Below are 19,298 nucleotides of genomic sequence, written 5' to 3'. Positions count from 1 at the left end.
TGCGCTCGTCTCAAATCTGCAATGAGACTCTTTTCCAGCTCGGGCTAGCTCTGATTGAGCTCTCCTTGTGTCGACCCATGTCACTACTACAGAATCCCCAGGAATCCGCCGGTGACGAAATAGCTGGACTACTGTTGACAGCAAATCGCTGTCTGGAAAGCGTGTATGGCCAGAGCGGGATGAGATACTGCAACGTTGTCAGCCAGTGCTTAGTATGAGCTGGAACCAGACACATGAACGTGGAAAGTGATGAGTTCCAAGCTGCTGTACTAGAAAATGTGGTCAAGCCTCTTATGAAAGACCTGGCATGCTTTGATAGCCCGGCATGATAGGATCTTTTGCAAAGAGAGGCACGTATTTGAAGCATCTGTATTCATTCATGTACGTATCAAATCAACAATGCAGGTACCCAGCCAAAAATGCTTAATGCACACAGAAAAAACTCTATTATGTATAAGGATTATCAATCCATTCAAATTACAAGTCATCCACCAGGACATCATCTAGGATGTGTCCATCAAAGACCTCCAATGAAACACATTATACATTGACACTGTACCCAGCACCCAGACCGCGCCTGCGGCGGAGTGCATGTAGGTACTTGCGGGCCTCGTCAACCCAGAACACTGAGCTGGCAAGGCAGACCAGCTTGAACAGCGATCCGAAGCCAAGCGCCTCGGTCTGGAAAACGCGCTGCAGGAAGGGCAGGTAGATGACGCAGGCCTGACCGGCTAGCGAACCCAGTACGGCATAGTTGAACATTTTGTTGCCGAAGAGGGGAAGCTCGCCGCGCAGGACGGACTTGCCTTCGCTGCGGCAGGTGAGTGCGTTGAACATGTCGAAGAGGACGAAGCAGGTGAAGGTCATGGTAGTGTCGTGGGCGGTGACAACCCTGGAGCGCTTGCCAAGGGGTTGACCGTCGGTGGCGTCGCCCATCTCGTGAATGTAGATGGCGAGAGTGCCAAGCATGATGACCAAGGCGGAGGTGAGAACTCTCTGGATGAGAGGTCGGGTAAGAACACGGGCGTGCTTGGGACGAGGGGGACGGTTCATGATCGAGGGGTCAACGGGCTCAACGCCAAGAGACTGTGCTGGTGGGCCGTCCATGAGAATGTCTGCAAGAATGAGTTAGCAAAGCGGATCAAGATGAAGTGTACACAGGGGTAGGAAACTCACTAATCCACAAGATCTGCATGGCATTGAGAGGATTTTTGAACCCGAGCGTAGTACTCAACAATACAAGACTGAGAGCAGCCACACTGGTACTGAGCTGGAAGGTGATGAAGTTTTGAATGTTATAGAAAATGCCCTTGCCCTGTTCGATAGCCCGGAGAATAGTCGAGAAATCGTCATCGGTCAAGATCATGTCGGCAGCCTCCTTCGCAACATCGGTGCCGAGTTTGCCCATTGAAATACCAATATCAGCCTTCTTCAGAGCGGGTGCGTCGTTGACACCGTCACCAGTCATGGCAACGACGTCTCCACGAGACTGGAGCGCACGCACAATCTTCATCTTGTGGTCCGGGCTCGTACGGGCAAAGATCGAGGTGGTTGCAATGGCCTGGGCAAGCTCGCCAGTACTCATATGATCAATCTCATCACCACGAATGACCGAGCGCGCGTTTGCGGACTCGCTGACTGGCATCCCAAGCTTCTTGGCAATGGCAACGGCTGTGGTTTCAGCGTCACCGGTGATCATGATGACTCTGACACCGCCCGCCATAAGACGACGGATAGACTTGTGCACATCCTTGCGAGGCGGGTCGTTCATACCGACAAGGCCAGCAAAGGTTAATCCATTGTAGCGATCATCATCATCAGCCGGGCTGCTGCATTTGGAGGTGGGGGTACCAGATCGGCTGCCAAAACCTCTCATACCTCGAGAGGGGTTTCGGACAGCTCCGCTGGCAAAAGCAAGCACTCGGAGACCCTCGCTGGCCATCCGCTCTGCGGCTTCGCGAATGACCTTACGGCGGGGCTCGTCAAGAATGACTTCGCGGCCATCCTTGGTCAAATAAGTGTCTGAACGAGCCAAGACCTGTTCCATGGCACCCTTGATATAGGCAACATCGGAATCACCAGGGTGGTGGGTGCCAATGATAACACCCATCCACTTTCGTTCGGAACTGAATGGCGTCTCAGACACACGAGCACTAATTCGTTCGCGGACATCGTCCTCTCCCAGCACATCCAATAGATCCAAGATAGCGACATCCGTAGGCTGGCCGACCCAACGACTCTTCACAGCGGTCGAGTTTCTGTCTAGAGTAGATGAAAGCACAGCTGCGGAGGATGCACTGGCCGGGGAATTGGCGTGGGTTCGAGAGAGGCGAGCATTGTTGGCAATGTTTCCAACACGAAGAATAGTACGCGCCGCAGGGCCTGGCGCCAAAACAGAAGTCGTGTCACGCTGAACCTCAAAGGGCTCATCGCTATCAAAATGCCACATCTTGGTAACAGTCATATGGTTCATGGTCAGAGTACCGGTCTTGTCACTGCAGACAACGTTGACCGAGCCAAGAGTTTCAACACTAGGCAGTCGGCGCATGATCGCCCCCCTCTTGGCCATCCGCAGAACACCAAGAGCAAGAGTGACAGTCACGATGATGGGCAGACCTTCGGGAATAGCCGCAACAGCGAGAGAGACACCGATAGTAAACATTTCGAGGAGCTTACGCCCCTGCAAGAGGCCAATAACCATGATCAAGCCGATGACACCGAACGAGATATAGCTCAGTTCTTGACCAAGACGGTCCATGGAAAGCTGCAAAGGAGTTCGAGGGCTCTCGATTTCCTGCAAAGAAGCCGAGATGCTTCCGAATTCCGTCTTCGCACCTGTAGATATAACAATACCCTGGCCATACCCAGAGCGGACGAGTGTTCCCATGAATGCAATATTGTGTTGTTCATTAAGGCGAACATCGGCACCGACAGCACCGGAGGCGGGGGCATCGTAAAATGGCGAGCGAGGAGGACTAATGGCCTTGGGAACGTGGAGGTTCTTGTGATGATGGTGGAGTGCAGCAGAGAACTTGACGACAGGTTCGTTTTCACCAGTCAAATTCGATTCGTCAATCGTGAGATCAGTTGCGGCAGTGATTCGTATATCGGCGGGGATGCGATCACCCGTGGAGAAAAGTACCAGATCCCCAGGTACCAAATCAGCCGCGGGAACGGTGGTGGATGCCTTGATGGCAGCAGATGCTGCGCCGGGGCTCTTGATCTTCAATTCCTCCAGTTCTACTCCAGCAACGGATGGCTCCGCAGTTGCAGTGGCCGTGGAAGGAAGATCACGGATGAGGTGGGCAAAATGCGGGACAAGACGATTCAACGCCTCCAGGGACTTCTCTGATCGGTACTCCTGGACAAAGCCGACCGAGACCACAATGGTGACTGCGAGAGTGATGCTCAAAGCATCATCGTAATTGCCCATCACAAACGATATACCGGCCGAGGAGAGGAGGAGAAGGATGAGAGTTTCCTTGAACTGCTTGAGGAACCGCAGCCATAGGGGCTCTGGCTCTTCATGGGGGAGTTCATTGGGGCCATCGCGTGCGAGGCGCACCTCTGCCTCGGCCGGGGTCAGGCCATGTAATAGGGATGTATGTAGTCTCTCGGCGGTTTCATGGGGTTCAAGCCACGAGTATGTGGAGGTTGAGGCCTAGAACAGAGAATGGGCAAAGTTAGAGGCGGAAGAAAGACCAATTGATCGCATCGCGGACAGAATCCCGAGGAAGCATATTGAAAACAGTCGATAGCAATTGAGTCGGGGACATACCGATGAAGGCGCATCTGGCCGGATCCCTAATGGGGTGGTGGAGGAGGGACGCGGAGAGTCGGAGTTTGGTGCATTATGCAGAGGCAACGCAGGTGTCGCGGACCTTGACATCTCTCATGCTTTGACCGAAAGAAAGAAAGGGAAAGGGGGAACGGATGAAGATAAGCGACGCGCCGAATCTATCGTAGGGCACTTTGCATCCCGTCTGGATCGAAATTGGGAGTTGCGGGTCAACGTTCTTGAGATGCGATCTGGCAGTAGCTTTGAGACGGGGGGCTAGACTGGCTAGAAGGAAACCGACTGGCGACAAGTGGTTGCTTCAAGTCGGATGATCAACGAGGCTAAAGGCGAAATAGCAACGATAAAGTATAGAGAAGAATTGAAAGAGGATAGTAGGAGAAGTCGTTGCAATGTTGAGCCTCGCCAAAGAATCGCCAACTTCGCTAGCACTGAACTGTTCGGCGCTGGAAGCGGCCAAGTCCATGCTGATGCTTTACCAAATGTAGTTTAGTCCTGTCGGAGAGAGAGTTAATCCGAAGGTTTCATCTCCCGACTTTCAGACAGAATAGTCACGTGACTGATATGGAGCATGGCAGAGATGTGGCCAGGCCTGTGATATTTCCTCTATCTCGAGTGATAGTTTAGGCATTTGATGACCGATCGAACCTAGACATAGATGCCCATATATGCTGACCGTCGAGATTACTCTTAAGGTAGGATTTCTTGTTGGCATTAGATAGTTTTGATGGGAGTATTAGAATACGGTTTAAAATGTTATTGACCGGCTTTAAGGTAATGACCTACTTGAAATCGGATCTTACTAAAACCGTGTTGGCCCTTAAAATAAGAGTTCAATATATTCTAAGGTTGAATCATGTCGATATGTATTTTCATATACTTCTTGTTTGATGCCGGAGAGTCCGGGCTGCCTGAGTATGTGATTACCTCATCTCTTGGCAGTGTGGCCATTACGTAACCTTTGTGCATTCCTCGTTTCCAAGGCACCCCCAGCCCCCTCGAATTCCCAAACTGCCTAACATAAGTGTCCCCCCCCCCAAAGAGGCTGGGCTCACCTGACTTCCTCGACGCCTGATTCCCACTCGACGCGCATCTTCCTCTCCCGTTACTCTGCCAACTTATCCATCGCGCCCCATCTTGGACGTGACCCATCTTGGACGTGACTCCCAACGCGACCTATTCTTTTGTCTTAGATTTTTTGTCGCATCTGTTCCACGCTACCTCTAGCTCGATATCACATCAGGGCCGACCACAAGCAAGCCGCCTGACCCTTTGTTTTCCCCGGCTTCCACAGCGCGTCAAACCCTTGCTACGCCCTCACCCCGCGCCGGGCGGGCTTTGATCTCTCCACCTCTTGGTGTGCTGCTCGTTTGTTCATAGTTCTTTGGTGTATCATCACGCGCTATGTTCTATTCCGAGACCCTCCTGTCCAAGACGGGGCCGCTGGCCCGCGTCTGGCTGTCTGCCAACATCGAGCGCAAACTGTCCAAGTCGCACATTCTTCAGTCCGACATTGAGAGCAGTGTCAGCGCCATTGTCGACCAGGGTCAAGCGCCCATGGCTCTGCGACTGAGTGGCCAGCTGCTGCTGGGTGTTGTGCGTATTTACAGCCGCAAGGCGCGTTATCTATTGGACGACTGTAACGAAGCATTGATGAAAATTAAAATGGTACGTAACTGACTCGACACCCAAAGTCCTTGATATCAAGACCTGACTAACCTGTCGCAATATAGGCCTTCCGCCTCACAAACAACAATGACTTGACGACAACTGTTGTCGCACCGGGTGGCATTACCCTGCCCGATGTGCTGACCGAGTCCGACCTTTTCACCAATCTTGATACTTCTCTGCTATTTCCGCAGAACCTGAGCCTCGATTTGGAAGGAAAGCGACCGGGTGCCATGGATTTCGGCAGCCAGCTTCTGCCTGATAGCAGTTACCGTCGTTCCATGTCTCAGGAGCCTGGTCGTCTCGAAGACCCCTCCTTGGTTGACCTGGACCTCGGAGAGGATGAGCTTCCTCTTGGGATGGACAACAGCGTTGAAATTGGTCGTGATGCTCCCCCCGCTCGTACTATGGAGGAGGATCAATTCAGTGATGCCGGCAAACTTCACGACGACGTTGACCTGGTCCTTGATTTTACCGATGCCCCGCTTGAAGAGCTTGACCCTGCTTCCGATAACATCAATGACCCGCTTATGGATGACGGCCCCATGGATTTCGGTGACGATACTGGCTTTGGCGGCGAGACACCACGCCCAGAAAGCCGCTTTGCGCGTGACACCGAAAGCCCGCTTTCCGACGCCGGCTCTGCTCAGATGAACTTGCTCGAGGAGGAGCTCAACCGTGATGCCACTCAAGATGTTGAGGCTCGAACCACGAAGCACGCCCAGCGTGCTAAGCGCCAAAAAGTCATCGTCGCCGACAAGGAGACTCATTACTCTTCCAAGGAGGTCAAGGCCATCCAGGCTGATCGCTCGGCTATCATGCAACGCTCTTCGTTCTTGCCTCGTGACCCTGTTCTTCTCACTTTGATGACTCGCCAACAGAACGGTAACTTTGTCTCTAGCATCTTTGGCGAGGAGCGCAGCCATGGCTGGGCCCCCGAGCTGCGTGAACTTCTGTCTCTGGATAACGTCAAGAAAGCTGGCGAGCTCAAGCGTAAGCGTGATAGCGGCATTTCTGACATGGAAGCGGCTGCTGATGTTCCTGAATTGGAGATTGGCGAGGACGAGGCTCTTGTCACCGACGAGGGCATTGGTCTTGACACTGGTCTGAACTTGCACTCTGAGATCGACTTCCCTGGCGATGATGGCATCGTCGATGCCGCACCCATGAGTGATGATGGCATGAGCGCCTCTATTGAAGACATGGACGACACTATTCGCCCCATTGACACCGAACCCGTTTCGATCGGCACCAAGCACGCCGTGCACATCCTGCGCGATTGCCTTGGCGACGTCTCCGCCACTGAGCAGAAGAAGGCTGTCGTGTTCCAGGACCTTCTTCCAGAGCAGCGCTCTAGCAAGGCCGATGCCACGAAGATGTTCTTCGAGGTCCTGGTGCTGGCCACAAAGGACGCTGTCAAGGTTGAACAGGGCTCCAAGTCCATCGGCTCTACTATCAAGATCCGCGGCAAGGAGGCTCTCTGGGGCTCTTGGGCTGAGCAGAACGCCGGCGGTGCCATGAGCCAACTGTCCCAGCTTCTGTAAAGAAACAAAAAAGAGTATTCATATCTCGTCTCGTCCCGTCTTGTCATGGTTGATCATGCCTTGCACGGACTGGGTAAAAATTGGGATATATTGGCGCACGTTTTCCATTCATGTACAGCTGAGTTTGGGACGGTCTATGGGTTTCTGGAAGATCCGATCATTTTTTCGGGATCGCCATGCGGTTTTGTACCGCGTTGGATGTCTATCATGGAGTTCTGGATTGGGATGGTGAAATGGGGCTTTGGCGACTCCTGTATTATTCTGATGGGTGTTGCTTTTTTCGTTCTTGGGTGCTTCCGATTCTACCCGTTTGTCTGATTGCTACGTTGGAGTGTAATTGCTGAACGGGCTCGTGTTGAAGTAGTGTAGCGTTATTAATCGAACATAGCCAACTCTTTAAACAAGCAACATCCTCAACTGTAATCGAAGCCATCTATTTTAGATGTATAAACTTGAGTACTTCTACATTCGACAACATGCGTCTGCGCCGAGAACGTTAGTCGGTCAGTTCTGCCACGTGGGAGACTTTCATGCATGGCAGTTTCTGGCACGTGCGGCCACGAGGTTCTATCGGAATATTAACAAAGAAACCTTCCTCATCTTGACTATACGGGGCACCCTTAGCATCAATTACTGTTCCATCCATTTGTTTCGTGGAACAATGAGCAGAAGGGATCTACAATAGCAAGGATCAAGATTGAGTATGACTGAGTATTTAGTCATATATGAGTTAGTACCCCTAGTCGCACTACACGTGGAAAAGCTCTAAAGAGAAACAGTCCATTATACCCTCTATTCCAGTCTGACATGCCATTGATCATCAACCCTAAACCCGACTGGCCAAGGATCAGTCGCATCCACCATCTTTTAAACGAATTGATCCAAGCACTTCCCTTGACAGTTGGCAGCACAGCGTCATTCTCCCAACTTCTGCGTCCCACGAATATGGCACTCAAAAGTGCCCCCAATAATATTGCGATGCGTAAACTTCTCGCTAAATAAATGGAAGATTGTATGGTGTTGACAGTAGCTTGGGTTGCTGTATTTATTGACGTTCTGGATCATCGTGAGAATTTCGTCCTTGTTTCTTCATAAATGGCACGTCTTCTTCTGGCTAAGTGCCAAAACAGCATTTCCGGCCGTCAAATCTGTGAGGCTCACACCAACACTTTTGTAGACAATGAGGTAAATCGGTTTGTCTGTTGAACTTGCTGGCCATTCAGTGGTTTGATCTTGCCGTTCCTCAAAGCGAGTATCTGGCCGAGCTCACCAGATCCCTAGCCGTGAGCTTGCTCTGAACAACCTCTCCGGAGTTTGAAAGAGCTTAATGCTGGTCATCGACAAGCACCGCTCCCTGAGCCTCGCCACTAGAAAGGTTATATCCGCTCTCAGCGATTACAGCATGGTGCAGCATTGCGGGATCCAATTCGATCATGTCCGGCTGCCAGGAGCCAATGGCAGAAACAAAAGGCTGACGGCTGGAAATGCTTCCCTCGATTAAATAACTAGCAGGAAATAAAGGCTTTTGAGAAGGAGTGGTGCAGAAGACGCAGTCGATGTCACTTAGGCGATTCTTGAGTTGTTTCTAATAATCCGAGGCAGTGGTGTTGATAAATTGGAAATAGCACTTTGACTTCCAACCAACTTCGTTGTCTTACGAGACTGTTTCAATGAGTTTATCAACCCGCTCCTTGGAAGGATTCACAAAAGTGATGGTCTTAACCTCAAATCCCCTCAAGGTCAATATCAGGCGGGCATGCCACAGTGCTTCCATTCCCCCGCCAAAAATAACGATATTTTCAACAGTTTCCTCCAAGAGAAAGGTCCCATGGCGTTCATGGATGTCCGGTAGCCAGTCACTTCCTCGGCGCTCAGCACACCAGTAGGATTGCCCTGTCCATCCAGGAGGATGAGGACACCGTGCAGAGGATTTCTCTTGCAGTCAGGGTTAGGAGCAGACTCAACGACAAGCTTGGTGCCGGCCGTCGAATCTGAAGTGAAAGGGCGAAAGAGTGTCTGTTGGCAATTGGGCCGAGTGGCAGAGCTAGGGTCGGGCTGATACTGACGCTCGCCAGCGGCAGAGAAGTCTTCGAAAGTCTGCTCCATAGCATTCCGGAAGGTAATTGCCTCATCTTTGATGAGATTTATCAATAACTGATGAACAGACTCGTCGCTGAGGAATTGTATATTGTTCATTTCGAACCTTCAGTGACTGCACTGTACAAGTGTCGCCTGGAAAGTATCTGCGAGAGGAGATGCACCCTAGGCAGGTATTCCAATGGGATAAAGTATAATGAGTATGATGACCGAAATAAGCATAATCCGGAAACGACTATAGTGACATCCTTTAGATGCTAATCGATGCCTGTGTTCGGTCAATTAACCGTAGTGCCTCAACCCTTGGCTTTCCCCGCCATGTCATATCGGTTAAGCTGCCGAGGCAACCCCAGGCTACCACAGTACCTAGTAAGAATTTCATCCAGAAAATTGGCACTCTAGTCCCGTCCAAGTAATCCATTAAAAATGATGGAAAGAGCTCTAAGGGTTGCTGGTCAGTCCGTATGAGTTTTCCAGCATATTTCCAAAAATTGGTAAAACCGCCGAGGCTTACAAGCAGGAGGCGAAGTGTCCGAGCTTTACATATCTACCCTTCGGTCTAGTTGACAAAAGCTTCCTACCTACCAGATCCTAGGAAAGTCCCAGGGATCGCCTCCATAGCCAGTAAGCTCATAGTCAGGCTGTATCGGGCTACTAGAGTGATGATTGATCGATTGATCGATTGACTGATTGGTTTTCCAGCTGTGATCCTCGAGGTATCCTTGAACTATATCTGTAAAAGGGTGTGTATGGGGCGTATAAAAGAGGCCAGATATATCTTATCCAGCAAATGGCCGATTTATATACCTGAGTAAAGGCTTAACGGCGGTAATGCCCATGGCCTAGTTCATGGCCTAGTTTACATTAATATTGCTATGTTAGAGTGTTCTCATGCCTAGATCTCGACTGCAGGTTCATTGATAGACCAAATTGAGGCAACGTAGAGCCAATAGAAGCTGTCTGCAAAGTCGGAGAGGCCAAAGCAATGATAAAAATGTGTACGTTCCAAGATGCTGTAATCTTGACGCCAAGGAAAAACTCTTATTTAAGCTTCACCCCAAGCCGTCAACCGGAGAATTTCAAGCACTACACGGATAATAGCAGATTCTATCGTCGTGTTGCTTTTTGCTATCGCTGACACATGAGATGCATATTCCCCAATAGGATGATACTAAATAAAACAAGATTATACACAATACTCCGAGTATTTCAGCTCCCTAAACAGCTACGAGTCTACAATTACCTTTAACATTCGGGCCGACTTCGGCCTGATACAATCGGGGCAGCAAACCCCCGAAAGTGGGTAACCCCGGTCCAGCGGGTCTTGATTCGAGGTTCGCCGTAACGCGTCATTCTTCATTTGCACTAGTTAACTTAGCTCGTGGTCTGGCGATAACGGCGATTAATCAGCTAAGTATCGGAAGACCGGTTTTCAAATAATAATAGTCTTAGGAGCCTTGTAAAGCCCGAGAACCGAACAGTCACAATTTCCTCACTATTATGATCCCGCACCAGCAGCACTTCGTATAACCACTCTCGCTTCTGCAAAGGAATAATTTTCCCATGCTTGGCTGCATGGCCTGACACACAAGATAGATAAAGTTGCTCGCCACTGCGCACCGCGAAAATGACAAACTCGCTCGGTGATCTCGCCGACCTCGAGAAACGGGATGCTGTTGACTCGCGCCGTTCGAGTAGTTTGTCGCTGCGCGAGAGGAGCGAGGACGATATTAGACTGGAGCAGACGAAATCTGAGGATGCGACCTTTGCGCCTATCGTTGCGCCGGAGGATCAACGCGATTCACAGATGAAGAAAGTGCGGTCGAATTTATCCCGCACGCGCTCGTTGGAACGCTCATGGTCTTTGAATGATGGAGTTAGTCTTGGGGGTAATGGTTATGAAGAGGAAGCGGGTGAGGCCGCGCGGCAAGAGATGCCGGAGGATGATTCCGGATACACGGTTGGCTGGGATGCTAGTGATCCCTTGAACCCGCGCAATATGAGCAAGGCTAGGAGGTGGTTGATTGTGGTTATTGTGTCATTGGGGTCGCTTTGTGTGTGAGTGTCTCGCGGGTGGTGGTCGGATGCGATATACTTTGGGGGTTTGATGTTGACTCGGTTTGTTGCAGGACTTGTACCTCGTCCATGTATACCACGACCTACGAGCAGTTGATGAAGGAGTTTGGTTGCTCGCAAGAGGTTGCGACGCTTGGATTGTCGTTTTTCATTTGGGGACTTGGTTGGTTATTCTTGACAGCGATGTTTTGTATGAGGATGATTGCTAACAATGGTGTTGTCTAGGTATTGGTCCTCTTTTCCTCAGTCCGTTGTCAGAGGTGAGCGCATACAATAGAGAAACTTTTTAAAAGAGACTGTAACTGACAGTAAAATAGTTCTATGGTCGGCGCAATATCTACATCGTGTCATTCTCGCTCTTCCTGATCTGGCTCATCCCGTGTGCTGTCGCAAAGAACACCCAGACCATGCTCGTGAGCCGATTCTTCAACGGTCTATCTGGAAGTGCTTTCCTGAGTGTTGCTGGCGGCACTGTTGGCGACATGTTTGATCGACATGAGCTCGCCTTCCCAATGATGCTTTACACCGCGAGTCCGTTCATTGGACCCGAAGTCGGACCTCTGTAAGATCCCCAGCATCTGACAATTGAGTGAGAGGGTTCTAACATTCCCATATAGGGTCGGTGGATTTATCAACTACTACACTGGATGGTCAGTACAAATTTCGATTTTGTTTTCTGAGTGTACGGGGCTAACAAATCTCCCAGGCGCTGGACCTTCTATGTCCTCCTAATCTGGACCGGCGTCCTGTTAATTTCAATCATCTTCCTCGTCCCAGAAACCTACCATCCAGTGTATGTTTTCCTATCAGATCAAAAGATTGTGGCGGCGTAAAACGTGTACTAACCCGCACAATTAGGCTCTTGAGGCGCAAAGCCCAAAAACTCCGCCAGGAAACCGGAGACGACCGATGGAAAGCGCCGATCGAAAAGATGCAGCGATCAGTGGCGCAAACGGTTCTGCGATCGATGTACCGCCCCATAATGCTCCTCACCATGGAGCCAATGTGCTTGAACCTCTGTATCTTTTCAGCGATCCTATTGGGTATCCTGTACCTTTTCTTTGGTGCCTTCCAATTGGTCTTTAAAGATGTTTATGGCTTTGATCTGTGGCAGCGGGGTCTCTGTTTCATGGGTCTCTTTGTGGGTATGGTTTTTGCGATTCTTTCAGATCCTATCTGGCGTCGCAATTACATGCGCTTGGAACGGAATTATCAGAACTCGACGGATGAGCAGGATGAGTTTCAGCCAGAGTGGCGGTTGCCTCCAGGTAAGTCGGTCGATCTCTCTCTTGTGAAACTGCCATCTAATCAATTGATTCAGCCATCTTGGGTGGGCCATTGGTGACTATCGGTCTTTTCATCTTTGCTTGGACTACCTACCCCGATGTACATTGGATCGCACCCATCATTGGCAGTGCCCTCTTCGGCGCAGGGTAAGTGCACCTCACCTGAGTTCTTGCCTTGAGGGATCTTGGAAGCCCCTCATTCGACATTGAGATACTGATGCGCTTTCGTGTTACCTACAGGACAATCCTGGTCTTCTCAGGCGTCTTTACATTCCTGGTCGATGCATATCCGACCTTTGCAGCGAGCGCGCTGGCCGCGAATAGCTTCATGCGGTCAAGCTTTGGAGGAATCTTCCCTTTGTTTGGGATTCAGAGTAAGTTTGTGTGATTCCTCAGTTCCTTTTTTCTATACCCTGCGCCCAGTGCCGGAGGGTCTGTGCTTTGCATGCAGCCAGCAGATATCCTTCCTGCCGGGTGGATGCATCATTTCTCTAGCAAGGCAAGCCGTTGGGGACGGATGTCTTGTTCGAAGGGCGCGGGGTGGACATGGGCACATCCTGGTCGAGAAGCGATCGCATTGAGAACCGGGGGTGGCTAACGACTACGCAGTGTACAACAATCTCGGATTCCATTGGGCGACGTCACTGCTAGCATTTCTCACCCTAGTCATGCTTCCTTTTCCGTGAGTTGTTTGTTGTTCACTTACTTTATGTTCTTGAATTGTGTTTCCCCTCTCTCTTCTTTTCATGTCGTCCCCTCTCTCTCCGTCATCGATTGCCCGCGCTATGACCCTCCAATTTGCTTTTTGCCCCTGCATTTCAAATTCCCCAGCGACATGGAGGTTGGCTGAGGAGTGCATTCCGACATCCAAGCTGCATGTGGCTGTGACAACGACCAACCCGGCACAGATCTCACATGGCAATTTTTTCTTTTTTCGAACTTGTCTTCTGACCTTGATTTCATGTATAGGTACATTTTCTTTCGATATGGCGCTCGTATTCGGAAGAAGAGTCGGTTTGCAACTTCTCAGACGTGATTTTGGGCGCCGCGGTGAAAGCGTTTTCAAGTTCATGATACAAAATGATGGTTTTGATACAAATATTAGCATCCGCCTGGTTTGCAGATATTGTGTACCTGTACATACACCACATACAACATTTGATTACTCTAATTGTACATTCGAATCTGCATCTGACTTCCAACTGCGTGGTCCCAGAGACGTTTGCATCTTTCCTCGGCTGTCGGTGTAGTTTAGTGCTGTCCTAACAGGCCAAGCCCAGGCAAGACACCGAGCTTGGTGGTACTTGATCCTGTGATAGTAGTTTGAGACCAAGCATGAAAGCTTCTGAGAGGTTAGGAGGTTGTGCTGAAGCCTTCGTCCAGGATCAGGGCCCAACAAATCAGCTGTTGTCCTACCTACAGCTGGGCTGTAATGCAAATGAAATCGCGGTAGGAATAAGACTGTTGAGCTCGAAATTGATGTCGCAGTAGACCTACATCAATATTTATTCAATTATATTGTGTAGGAAGTAATGGGCTTACATTTGTTACGTTTGCTTCGACGACCATTCTTTTGCCGAACCCAGCAAAGTTCTTGTTCTAGTATTCATGGCAGTAGATGTTCCATGATATACGGGGTGAGTCTGGGCCAGAATGCAATTCTCCGACTGCAGTTCTCATAGACTATGTAGAACTTTACTAAAAATACGCTTGAAGATCCCCGCCTAGTCCAGTTGCAAAAGGTAAACGAGCGTCATGTAGTCCTAGTTTCTCATCAGAGACAGTCTACTCTATACATCCACCACCTGACGCACTCCCCACCAATCAATCTACCATTGCTGAGCACTCAGCACAAGAAAAACCTGAAATTCAAACGCTCAATCCTTTTCCAATGGATTATTCAGTGGAAGAGCCCAGCTCCAGCTTTGCAAAGCTAGCCGAGGCTCGCGGGGCTTCTACGTAGCCTCGGGATAAAACGGAGCCGGATATCCCTCCGAGGGCCGTGGACAGGCGAGAGCTGGGCGGAGGGGTGGGTGAGGCTTTTTATGAGTCAGTACTGGTACCAGATGTGAGAATTCTGGGGGGTCAGAAGGTGAAGAATCAATGTTGAATAGATCTTCCGTTGGTGGTTGTGTATTCGGTATATACTTATCCGAGCCTATATCGGATCTGGGTAATACTTCACTAGTAAAAGAGGAGCCTGGCGTTGCCTGAACCACACGTGCGCAACTGCCTCCGTGGATGTTCGTTTTGCAGACAACCTGTTATTATTGGGCGGGTATTGTCCGGTACGAAAATTACCATACCCAAGTGCCGATGCTCCAGTCGGCGACTGCCCAAACGTCAGCATGTGAGATCCTATCTTACCTAGCTACAACTTACTAGTAAGTACCGTAGTACTGTAACCTAACCCTTAGTGTTGTTTAGGTCCAAATTATTACTCGGTAGACACAATAGTGGTACTGTACCTGGTTTGAGATGGAAATCGCGCTCTTTAATGCAGATCTCAAGGGAAATGCCTCGTTTGAGAACAGACACCAGTTCTAAGTTTACCAGGTATTAGAGGCGCTCCATGCGCGATCTGGGTGGCTCGTAATTAGAATAGCCTTCCATTCCTTCGTGTCTCGTTTTAATTAGGTAAAAGAATGGAAAAAGCAAAACACCAGAAAATCTTGAATTATTGGGCTGGTCTTACGCAAGTCACTAAGTAGGTAAGTATATCCCCCCAGGCCGATAGTTAGGCAAGCTATGGCGACATTTCCATGATGGCGTCTCAGCCGCGGAGAAGGGCATGGGGTCTAGAATTAGAGATTCAAGAGATTCAAGAACTTCCAGGAGAAGAAAGCCTAAAGAACGCCCCTCTCCTCACAATGTACACGTGAGGTTAAGTTCGTACAAGGAATTGGCCCGATTCCAGTCCAGTCTGCCAGTTGAACTGCTGTTTTCCAAAGTCACGGGAACATTCCGATCCAAAGTGAACTCCATTTTCATTTTCCCAGTTACTAGTCCCTTAGAATTTCCAACTTTTCTACTCCCCCGCGCACCTCAAAATCTGACGGGCCTCTTCTCCTCTTTTTCCCCCTCGCTGGAATTGTTGTCCCTCTCTCCTCTCTTCCCTTCTTAGTCGCGCTTTTCCTCGTTCTGAGCAAAAACTCGGCTCCAACTCGTCCGAACTAAATCAATTCCCGCCTTCCCCGCAGCCGAACAGTCTTGCCGCCCTCAGTACCTCTCCACTCCCGAATTCAGCTGCGCCCGAAAGACCGTTGCGGCATTTTTCCCGCCTGCTTTTCTGCTCGTCTGCTTCTTGTCGCCTCACACTTCTCGACGACCACACTAAACCGAGACACTTCAATGCGTCAGATCTTTGCGACCCGTTCTTACTTCGAGTCGATTGTACCCCGTTACACCCGTGACTCAACCGGGTACCTACCCTCTGTGCCCCCGCCAGCTTTAGTCGCAAGCGCGCGACAATAAGATCCGCGATCCGCCACCCACGATCCACAGCAGGTCTCGGCGATTTAGGTGGAATTATACGTTGAGAAACCCAGTCGGAAGTTTGCGACCGTTCGTTGCGGATTCGAAGACCGACATTACGCAGTGCGCCATATACCATACGTGGATATACGTGGATCCGCCCGTCCGGAATAAACTGAAGCGTGCGGGAATGGTCCCGGCGCCCCGACAGCTGGAGATCTTGAGATCAGGACAGTGAAACGTGTTGTTAGAAAAGCCCTCCGAGGCTGTGACCGAATTTGTAGAACCCATCGGTGTACGCGAACGCGTGATACCGAGTTCCGCTCCCCCCTCCCGTGGCTGGGGAATACATGACGAAATGAACGTGGAAGCCAAGGACGGCTCCCAGTCTCCCGCAGACCTTGATCGCGACTCTGCGGATGCCACCGAACATTCAGAACAGATGGATTCCAAGATGAACGGTGACGGTAGCAAGAATGAGAATGCTCGAAAAGCTGCGAATGCGAAGGATCCCTCGCGACCGCGCCGGAAGAAGGCCCGGAGAGCGTGCTTTGCTTGCCAGCGAGCACACTTGACATGCGGTATGCTCTTTTTTTTCCGATCGGCATGCGCCCTGCATGTGTATACTTCCGGTAATTTCAGTCTTGGCTAATAGGAATATGTTGTCGATTATCTAGGCGACGAGCGACCCTGTCAACGTTGTATCAAACGTGGTCTCCAGGATGCATGCCATGACGGCGTTCGCAAGAAGGCCAAGTATCTCCACGACGCTCCCGACGGAGCATTGATGCCCGGCGTAGGAGGCACTTTTTATAACAACAGCAACAACGGTAATGGGATAACGAATGGTATGCCACCGATGTCTAGGAATGGTTCCTCGTCTACACCACAGCAACAACCGCAACAGCAAACTCCAAGTACTACCACTTTTTACCCCACGCCTCGGCCACAATCCCAGCCGCAGCCAGGATCATATAACGTCTATCCAGACACCACCACTATTAGCCAGAGTCCTTTCACCACTCAGTCTCCTGTATCACCAACTTTCAATCTGAAAAGTAGCACGAATGGTCGAAATGCGAGCTTATCCTCCACCGTGGGCCAGCAGCCCACTCCGACTACGGCGCTCTCGGGAGATACTAGCCAACCGCCGAATCCATTTGCCGGACCATTTTTCGACCCCAGCGACCCAGCACTCTTCAACTTCGACCTGTCTAGCATGAATTTCGAGAATCGCTATGGTGCTCTCGAATTCGGCATGCTCGGTCACATGGCTACCGGGGCGGGCGATTCTCCGACCGACTCGGCAGGACAGCGAGGGTCGATCGGCCGCAGTGGGTCTGCGCAGTTCTCCACGCCCGCCCCTGGCTTTGGCGAAAGTCCGGGGAATCAACAGCCATTCATGTTTGGGGACCCCTTGCTCAATGATTGGTCGGCTGGTCAAGCCTCGGGACAACCGCACGTGAACGTAAGCGGCGTGTACGGTCAAAATGGCATGTTGTCCGGCCACATGAAACCAGATGCGCCTCATGCCTTTGCCATCGAGAGTGGTCCAGCCAACTTCACTAGCCCTGGATCTGTGACAGCTAGCCCGCATGTGACGGTGGCCGGACTGGAGGATGCGTCCGCGTTCAACAATAACAACAATGTACCCAAATCGAGTAGCAACCTGGCACCAAATGGGCAACGACCCCTGATCACGACCCCGAGCCTCAAGCACCGTGATCTACAGGTGGGCCCACGACGACGTCATCGCAACCCATCGTCGATCTATGAAAGTGTCAAGGAGCCGTATGGCTACACGAATGGTTTCCACAATCTTACTGCATTCATCCAACGGCGGTTCACGCCGCAAAAGACTGTGCGCATCGCTAAAGCGCTCGCTTCTATTCGTCCCTCATTCATTGCGACCACCAAAACCTTGAACCGCGATGATCTTATTTTCATGGAAAAGTGCTTCCAGCGGACACTTTGGGAATACGAAGACTTCATCAACGCCTGCGGCACACCGACCATTGTCTGTCGACGCACAGGCGAGATCGCTGCCGTCGGCAAGGAATTCAGTATTCTTACTGGATGGAAGAAGGACGTCCTCCTTGGTAAAGAGCCGAACCTTAACGTCAACACGGGCGGGTCTGCCTTGCCACAGTCTGGTACAACGTCGAGGGGAAGCTTCACGCCGCGTAGCTCGACACTAGAGAATGCCAACAGCGGACGTCCGCAGCCCGTCTTCCTGGCGGAACTGCTAGATGATGAAAGCGTGGTTGAGTTCTACGAGGACTTTGCACGCCTTGCGTTTGGTGACTCTCGTGGTAGTGTTATGACGCGATGCAAGTTGTTGAAGTATAAGACCAAGGAAGACATGGAGGGCGGCTCCTCTGATGAGCATGGCAAGTGGAACAATCACTTGCGCAAGGGTGGGATCGCTGGCGAAGCTGGCATGAACCAGCTGGGCTTCAAGGATGGCAAGGTCGAATGCGCGTACTGCTGGACAGTCAAGCGAGATGTGTTCGACATTCCGATGCTCATTGTGATGAATGTAAGTGAAGACTGTCCCTCCCAGAAATGGTGAGATATCAACTAACCTTTGACCTAGTTCTTACCATGCATTTGATCGCTACCCCTTGGGATGTCCGATTACTTCCCTTTGACTTTTTTGTTCACTTTTGCATGTTTCGTTCTGGAATTTCTCTTCATACCCTTACTCGGCTTCTCTACCGAGTCTTTCTCGTTTTCGTTTTTTTTTTTTTTTTTTTTTTTTTTTCATGTTCTCTCTTACGTACGCCTGCCACCTTATCCCGGTACATATTTCTCCTGGTTCTGGGATTGTATGATTCCCCCTTTACCTCCTTGTTCCAGTATCTTGTCTTGTGCCCTGCCCCCACAGTACATATCTCTGGGGCTTGATCGTCCCGGTCTTCCTGCCTTGCCGGGGCGTCTGTTGATATTCTTTGTTTCTTGTTTCTTGTTTCTTGCTTTTGTGGCGCTCAAAAAGGTCAACAAATGATATCTCTGGGTTGGGATTGTTCTTTTATGATCTAATGTCATTGATTACTGGACGTCTTACGTTCGTTTCTTCGTCTTCATGTCTTAGTAGACTGTACGCGTATGGGAATGCTACTTTCAGATTCATTTATCATCAAGTACACTCGCTGAGTGCAGGTAGTTCCAGTAGAATTGTAGCGATTAATCATTCCACTTTCAAAATTTCTGCTATGATATATCGCATGCTACCAAAACTCTCCACGCGATCGGCGTCGAGGACATTTTCGGTGATGCCTCGGGTGTGACAGCTTATCGATAACTCACTAATCAACCCCGCGGGTCATTAATTCAAACCGCTTCGCCTGTCAGCAC

At 50.5% G+C, this 19,298-nt stretch overlaps 5 protein-coding genes across 5 annotated transcripts; 3 read left to right on the top strand and 2 right to left on the bottom strand.

Moving 5' to 3' along the window:
• Positions 1–364: 364 nt before the first annotated feature.
• Positions 365–4,211, bottom strand: pmr1 (Ca(2+)/Mn(2+)-transporting P-type ATPase PMR1). Its single transcript, XM_057151417.1, has 3 exons — positions 3,779–4,211; positions 1,177–3,661; positions 365–1,115 (listed from the first exon to the last, which is right to left on the bottom strand). Exons 1-3 carry the CDS (start codon positions 3,887–3,889, stop codon positions 541–543), a joined length of 3,171 nt encoding a protein of 1,056 aa, XP_057009222.1. The 5' UTR covers positions 3,890–4,211; the 3' UTR covers positions 365–540.
• Positions 4,212–5,200: 989 nt separating this feature from the next.
• Positions 5,201–7,008, top strand: N7473_005476 (kleisin alpha; the record flags this gene model as incomplete). The annotated part of the gene is made up of 2 exons (XM_057151416.1): positions 5,201–5,464; positions 5,530–7,008. The coding sequence occupies 2 exons, from the start codon at positions 5,201–5,203 to the stop codon at positions 7,006–7,008; spliced, it is 1,743 nt and encodes a 580-aa protein (XP_057009221.1).
• Positions 7,009–8,332: 1,324 nt separating this feature from the next.
• Positions 8,333–9,204, bottom strand: N7473_005475 (uncharacterized protein; the record flags this gene model as incomplete). Its single annotated transcript, XM_057151415.1, has 3 exons — positions 8,333–8,570; positions 8,667–8,741; positions 8,813–9,204. 3 exons carry the CDS (start codon positions 9,202–9,204, stop codon positions 8,333–8,335), a joined length of 705 nt encoding a protein of 234 aa, XP_057009220.1.
• Positions 9,205–10,499: 1,295 nt separating this feature from the next.
• On the top strand, positions 10,500–13,616 carry N7473_005474 (MFS transporter). Its single transcript, XM_057151414.1, has 11 exons — positions 10,500–11,163; positions 11,235–11,344; positions 11,407–11,441; positions 11,499–11,743; positions 11,799–11,831; positions 11,888–11,974; positions 12,040–12,449; positions 12,503–12,614; positions 12,708–12,841; positions 13,077–13,149; positions 13,437–13,616. Exons 1-11 carry the CDS (start codon positions 10,733–10,735, stop codon positions 13,501–13,503), a joined length of 1,737 nt encoding a protein of 578 aa, XP_057009219.1. The 5' UTR covers positions 10,500–10,732; the 3' UTR covers positions 13,504–13,616.
• A 2,108-nt stretch (positions 13,617–15,724) lies between these two features.
• Positions 15,725–19,001, top strand: N7473_005473 (Zn(II)2Cys6 transcription factor domain-containing protein). The gene is made up of 3 exons (XM_057151413.1): positions 15,725–16,522; positions 16,619–18,480; positions 18,538–19,001. The coding sequence occupies exons 1-3, from the start codon at positions 16,300–16,302 to the stop codon at positions 18,553–18,555; spliced, it is 2,103 nt and encodes a 700-aa protein (XP_057009218.1). The 5' UTR covers positions 15,725–16,299; the 3' UTR covers positions 18,556–19,001.
• Positions 19,002–19,298: the final 297 nt, after the last annotated feature.

The sequence above is a fragment of the Penicillium subrubescens genome, assembly GCF_028828155.1.
Source record: "Penicillium subrubescens strain IBT 31985 chromosome Unknown utg000004l_segment0_segment0, whole genome shotgun sequence".
NCBI classification, from domain to species: domain Eukaryota; kingdom Fungi; phylum Ascomycota; class Eurotiomycetes; order Eurotiales; family Aspergillaceae; genus Penicillium; species Penicillium subrubescens.
The sequence above is the reverse complement of the archived record's forward strand: the minus strand, read 5'-3'. Positions and strand labels throughout refer to the sequence as shown.

Bases quoted from the DNA above. Each gene is read 5' to 3' on its own strand.
- N7473_005473 (XM_057151413.1), top strand. From the start codon at position 16,300: ATGAACGTGGAAGCCAAGGACGGCTCCCAGTCTCCCGCAGACCTTGAT. The intron at 16,523-16,618 runs GTATGCTCTTTT...TCGATTATCTAG, and splicing joins GCGAGCACACTTGACATGCG to GCGACGAGCGACCCTGTCAA.
- pmr1 (XM_057151417.1), bottom strand. From the start codon at position 3,889: ATGTCAAGGTCCGCGACACCTGCGTTGCCTCTGCATAATGCACCAAAC. The intron at 3,662-3,778 runs GTATGTCCCCGA...TCTCTGTTCTAG, and splicing joins GGCCAGATGCGCCTTCATCG to GCCTCAACCTCCACATACTC. The intron at 1,116-1,176 runs GTGAGTTTCCTA...TCATTCTTGCAG, and splicing joins CATGCAGATCTTGTGGATTA to ACATTCTCATGGACGGCCCA.
- N7473_005474 (XM_057151414.1), top strand. From the start codon at position 10,733: ATGACAAACTCGCTCGGTGATCTCGCCGACCTCGAGAAACGGGATGCT. The intron at 11,345-11,406 runs GTTGGTTATTCT...GGTGTTGTCTAG, and splicing joins GTTTTTCATTTGGGGACTTG to GTATTGGTCCTCTTTTCCTC. The intron at 13,150-13,436 runs GTGAGTTGTTTG...TTTCATGTATAG, and splicing joins CTAGTCATGCTTCCTTTTCC to GTACATTTTCTTTCGATATG.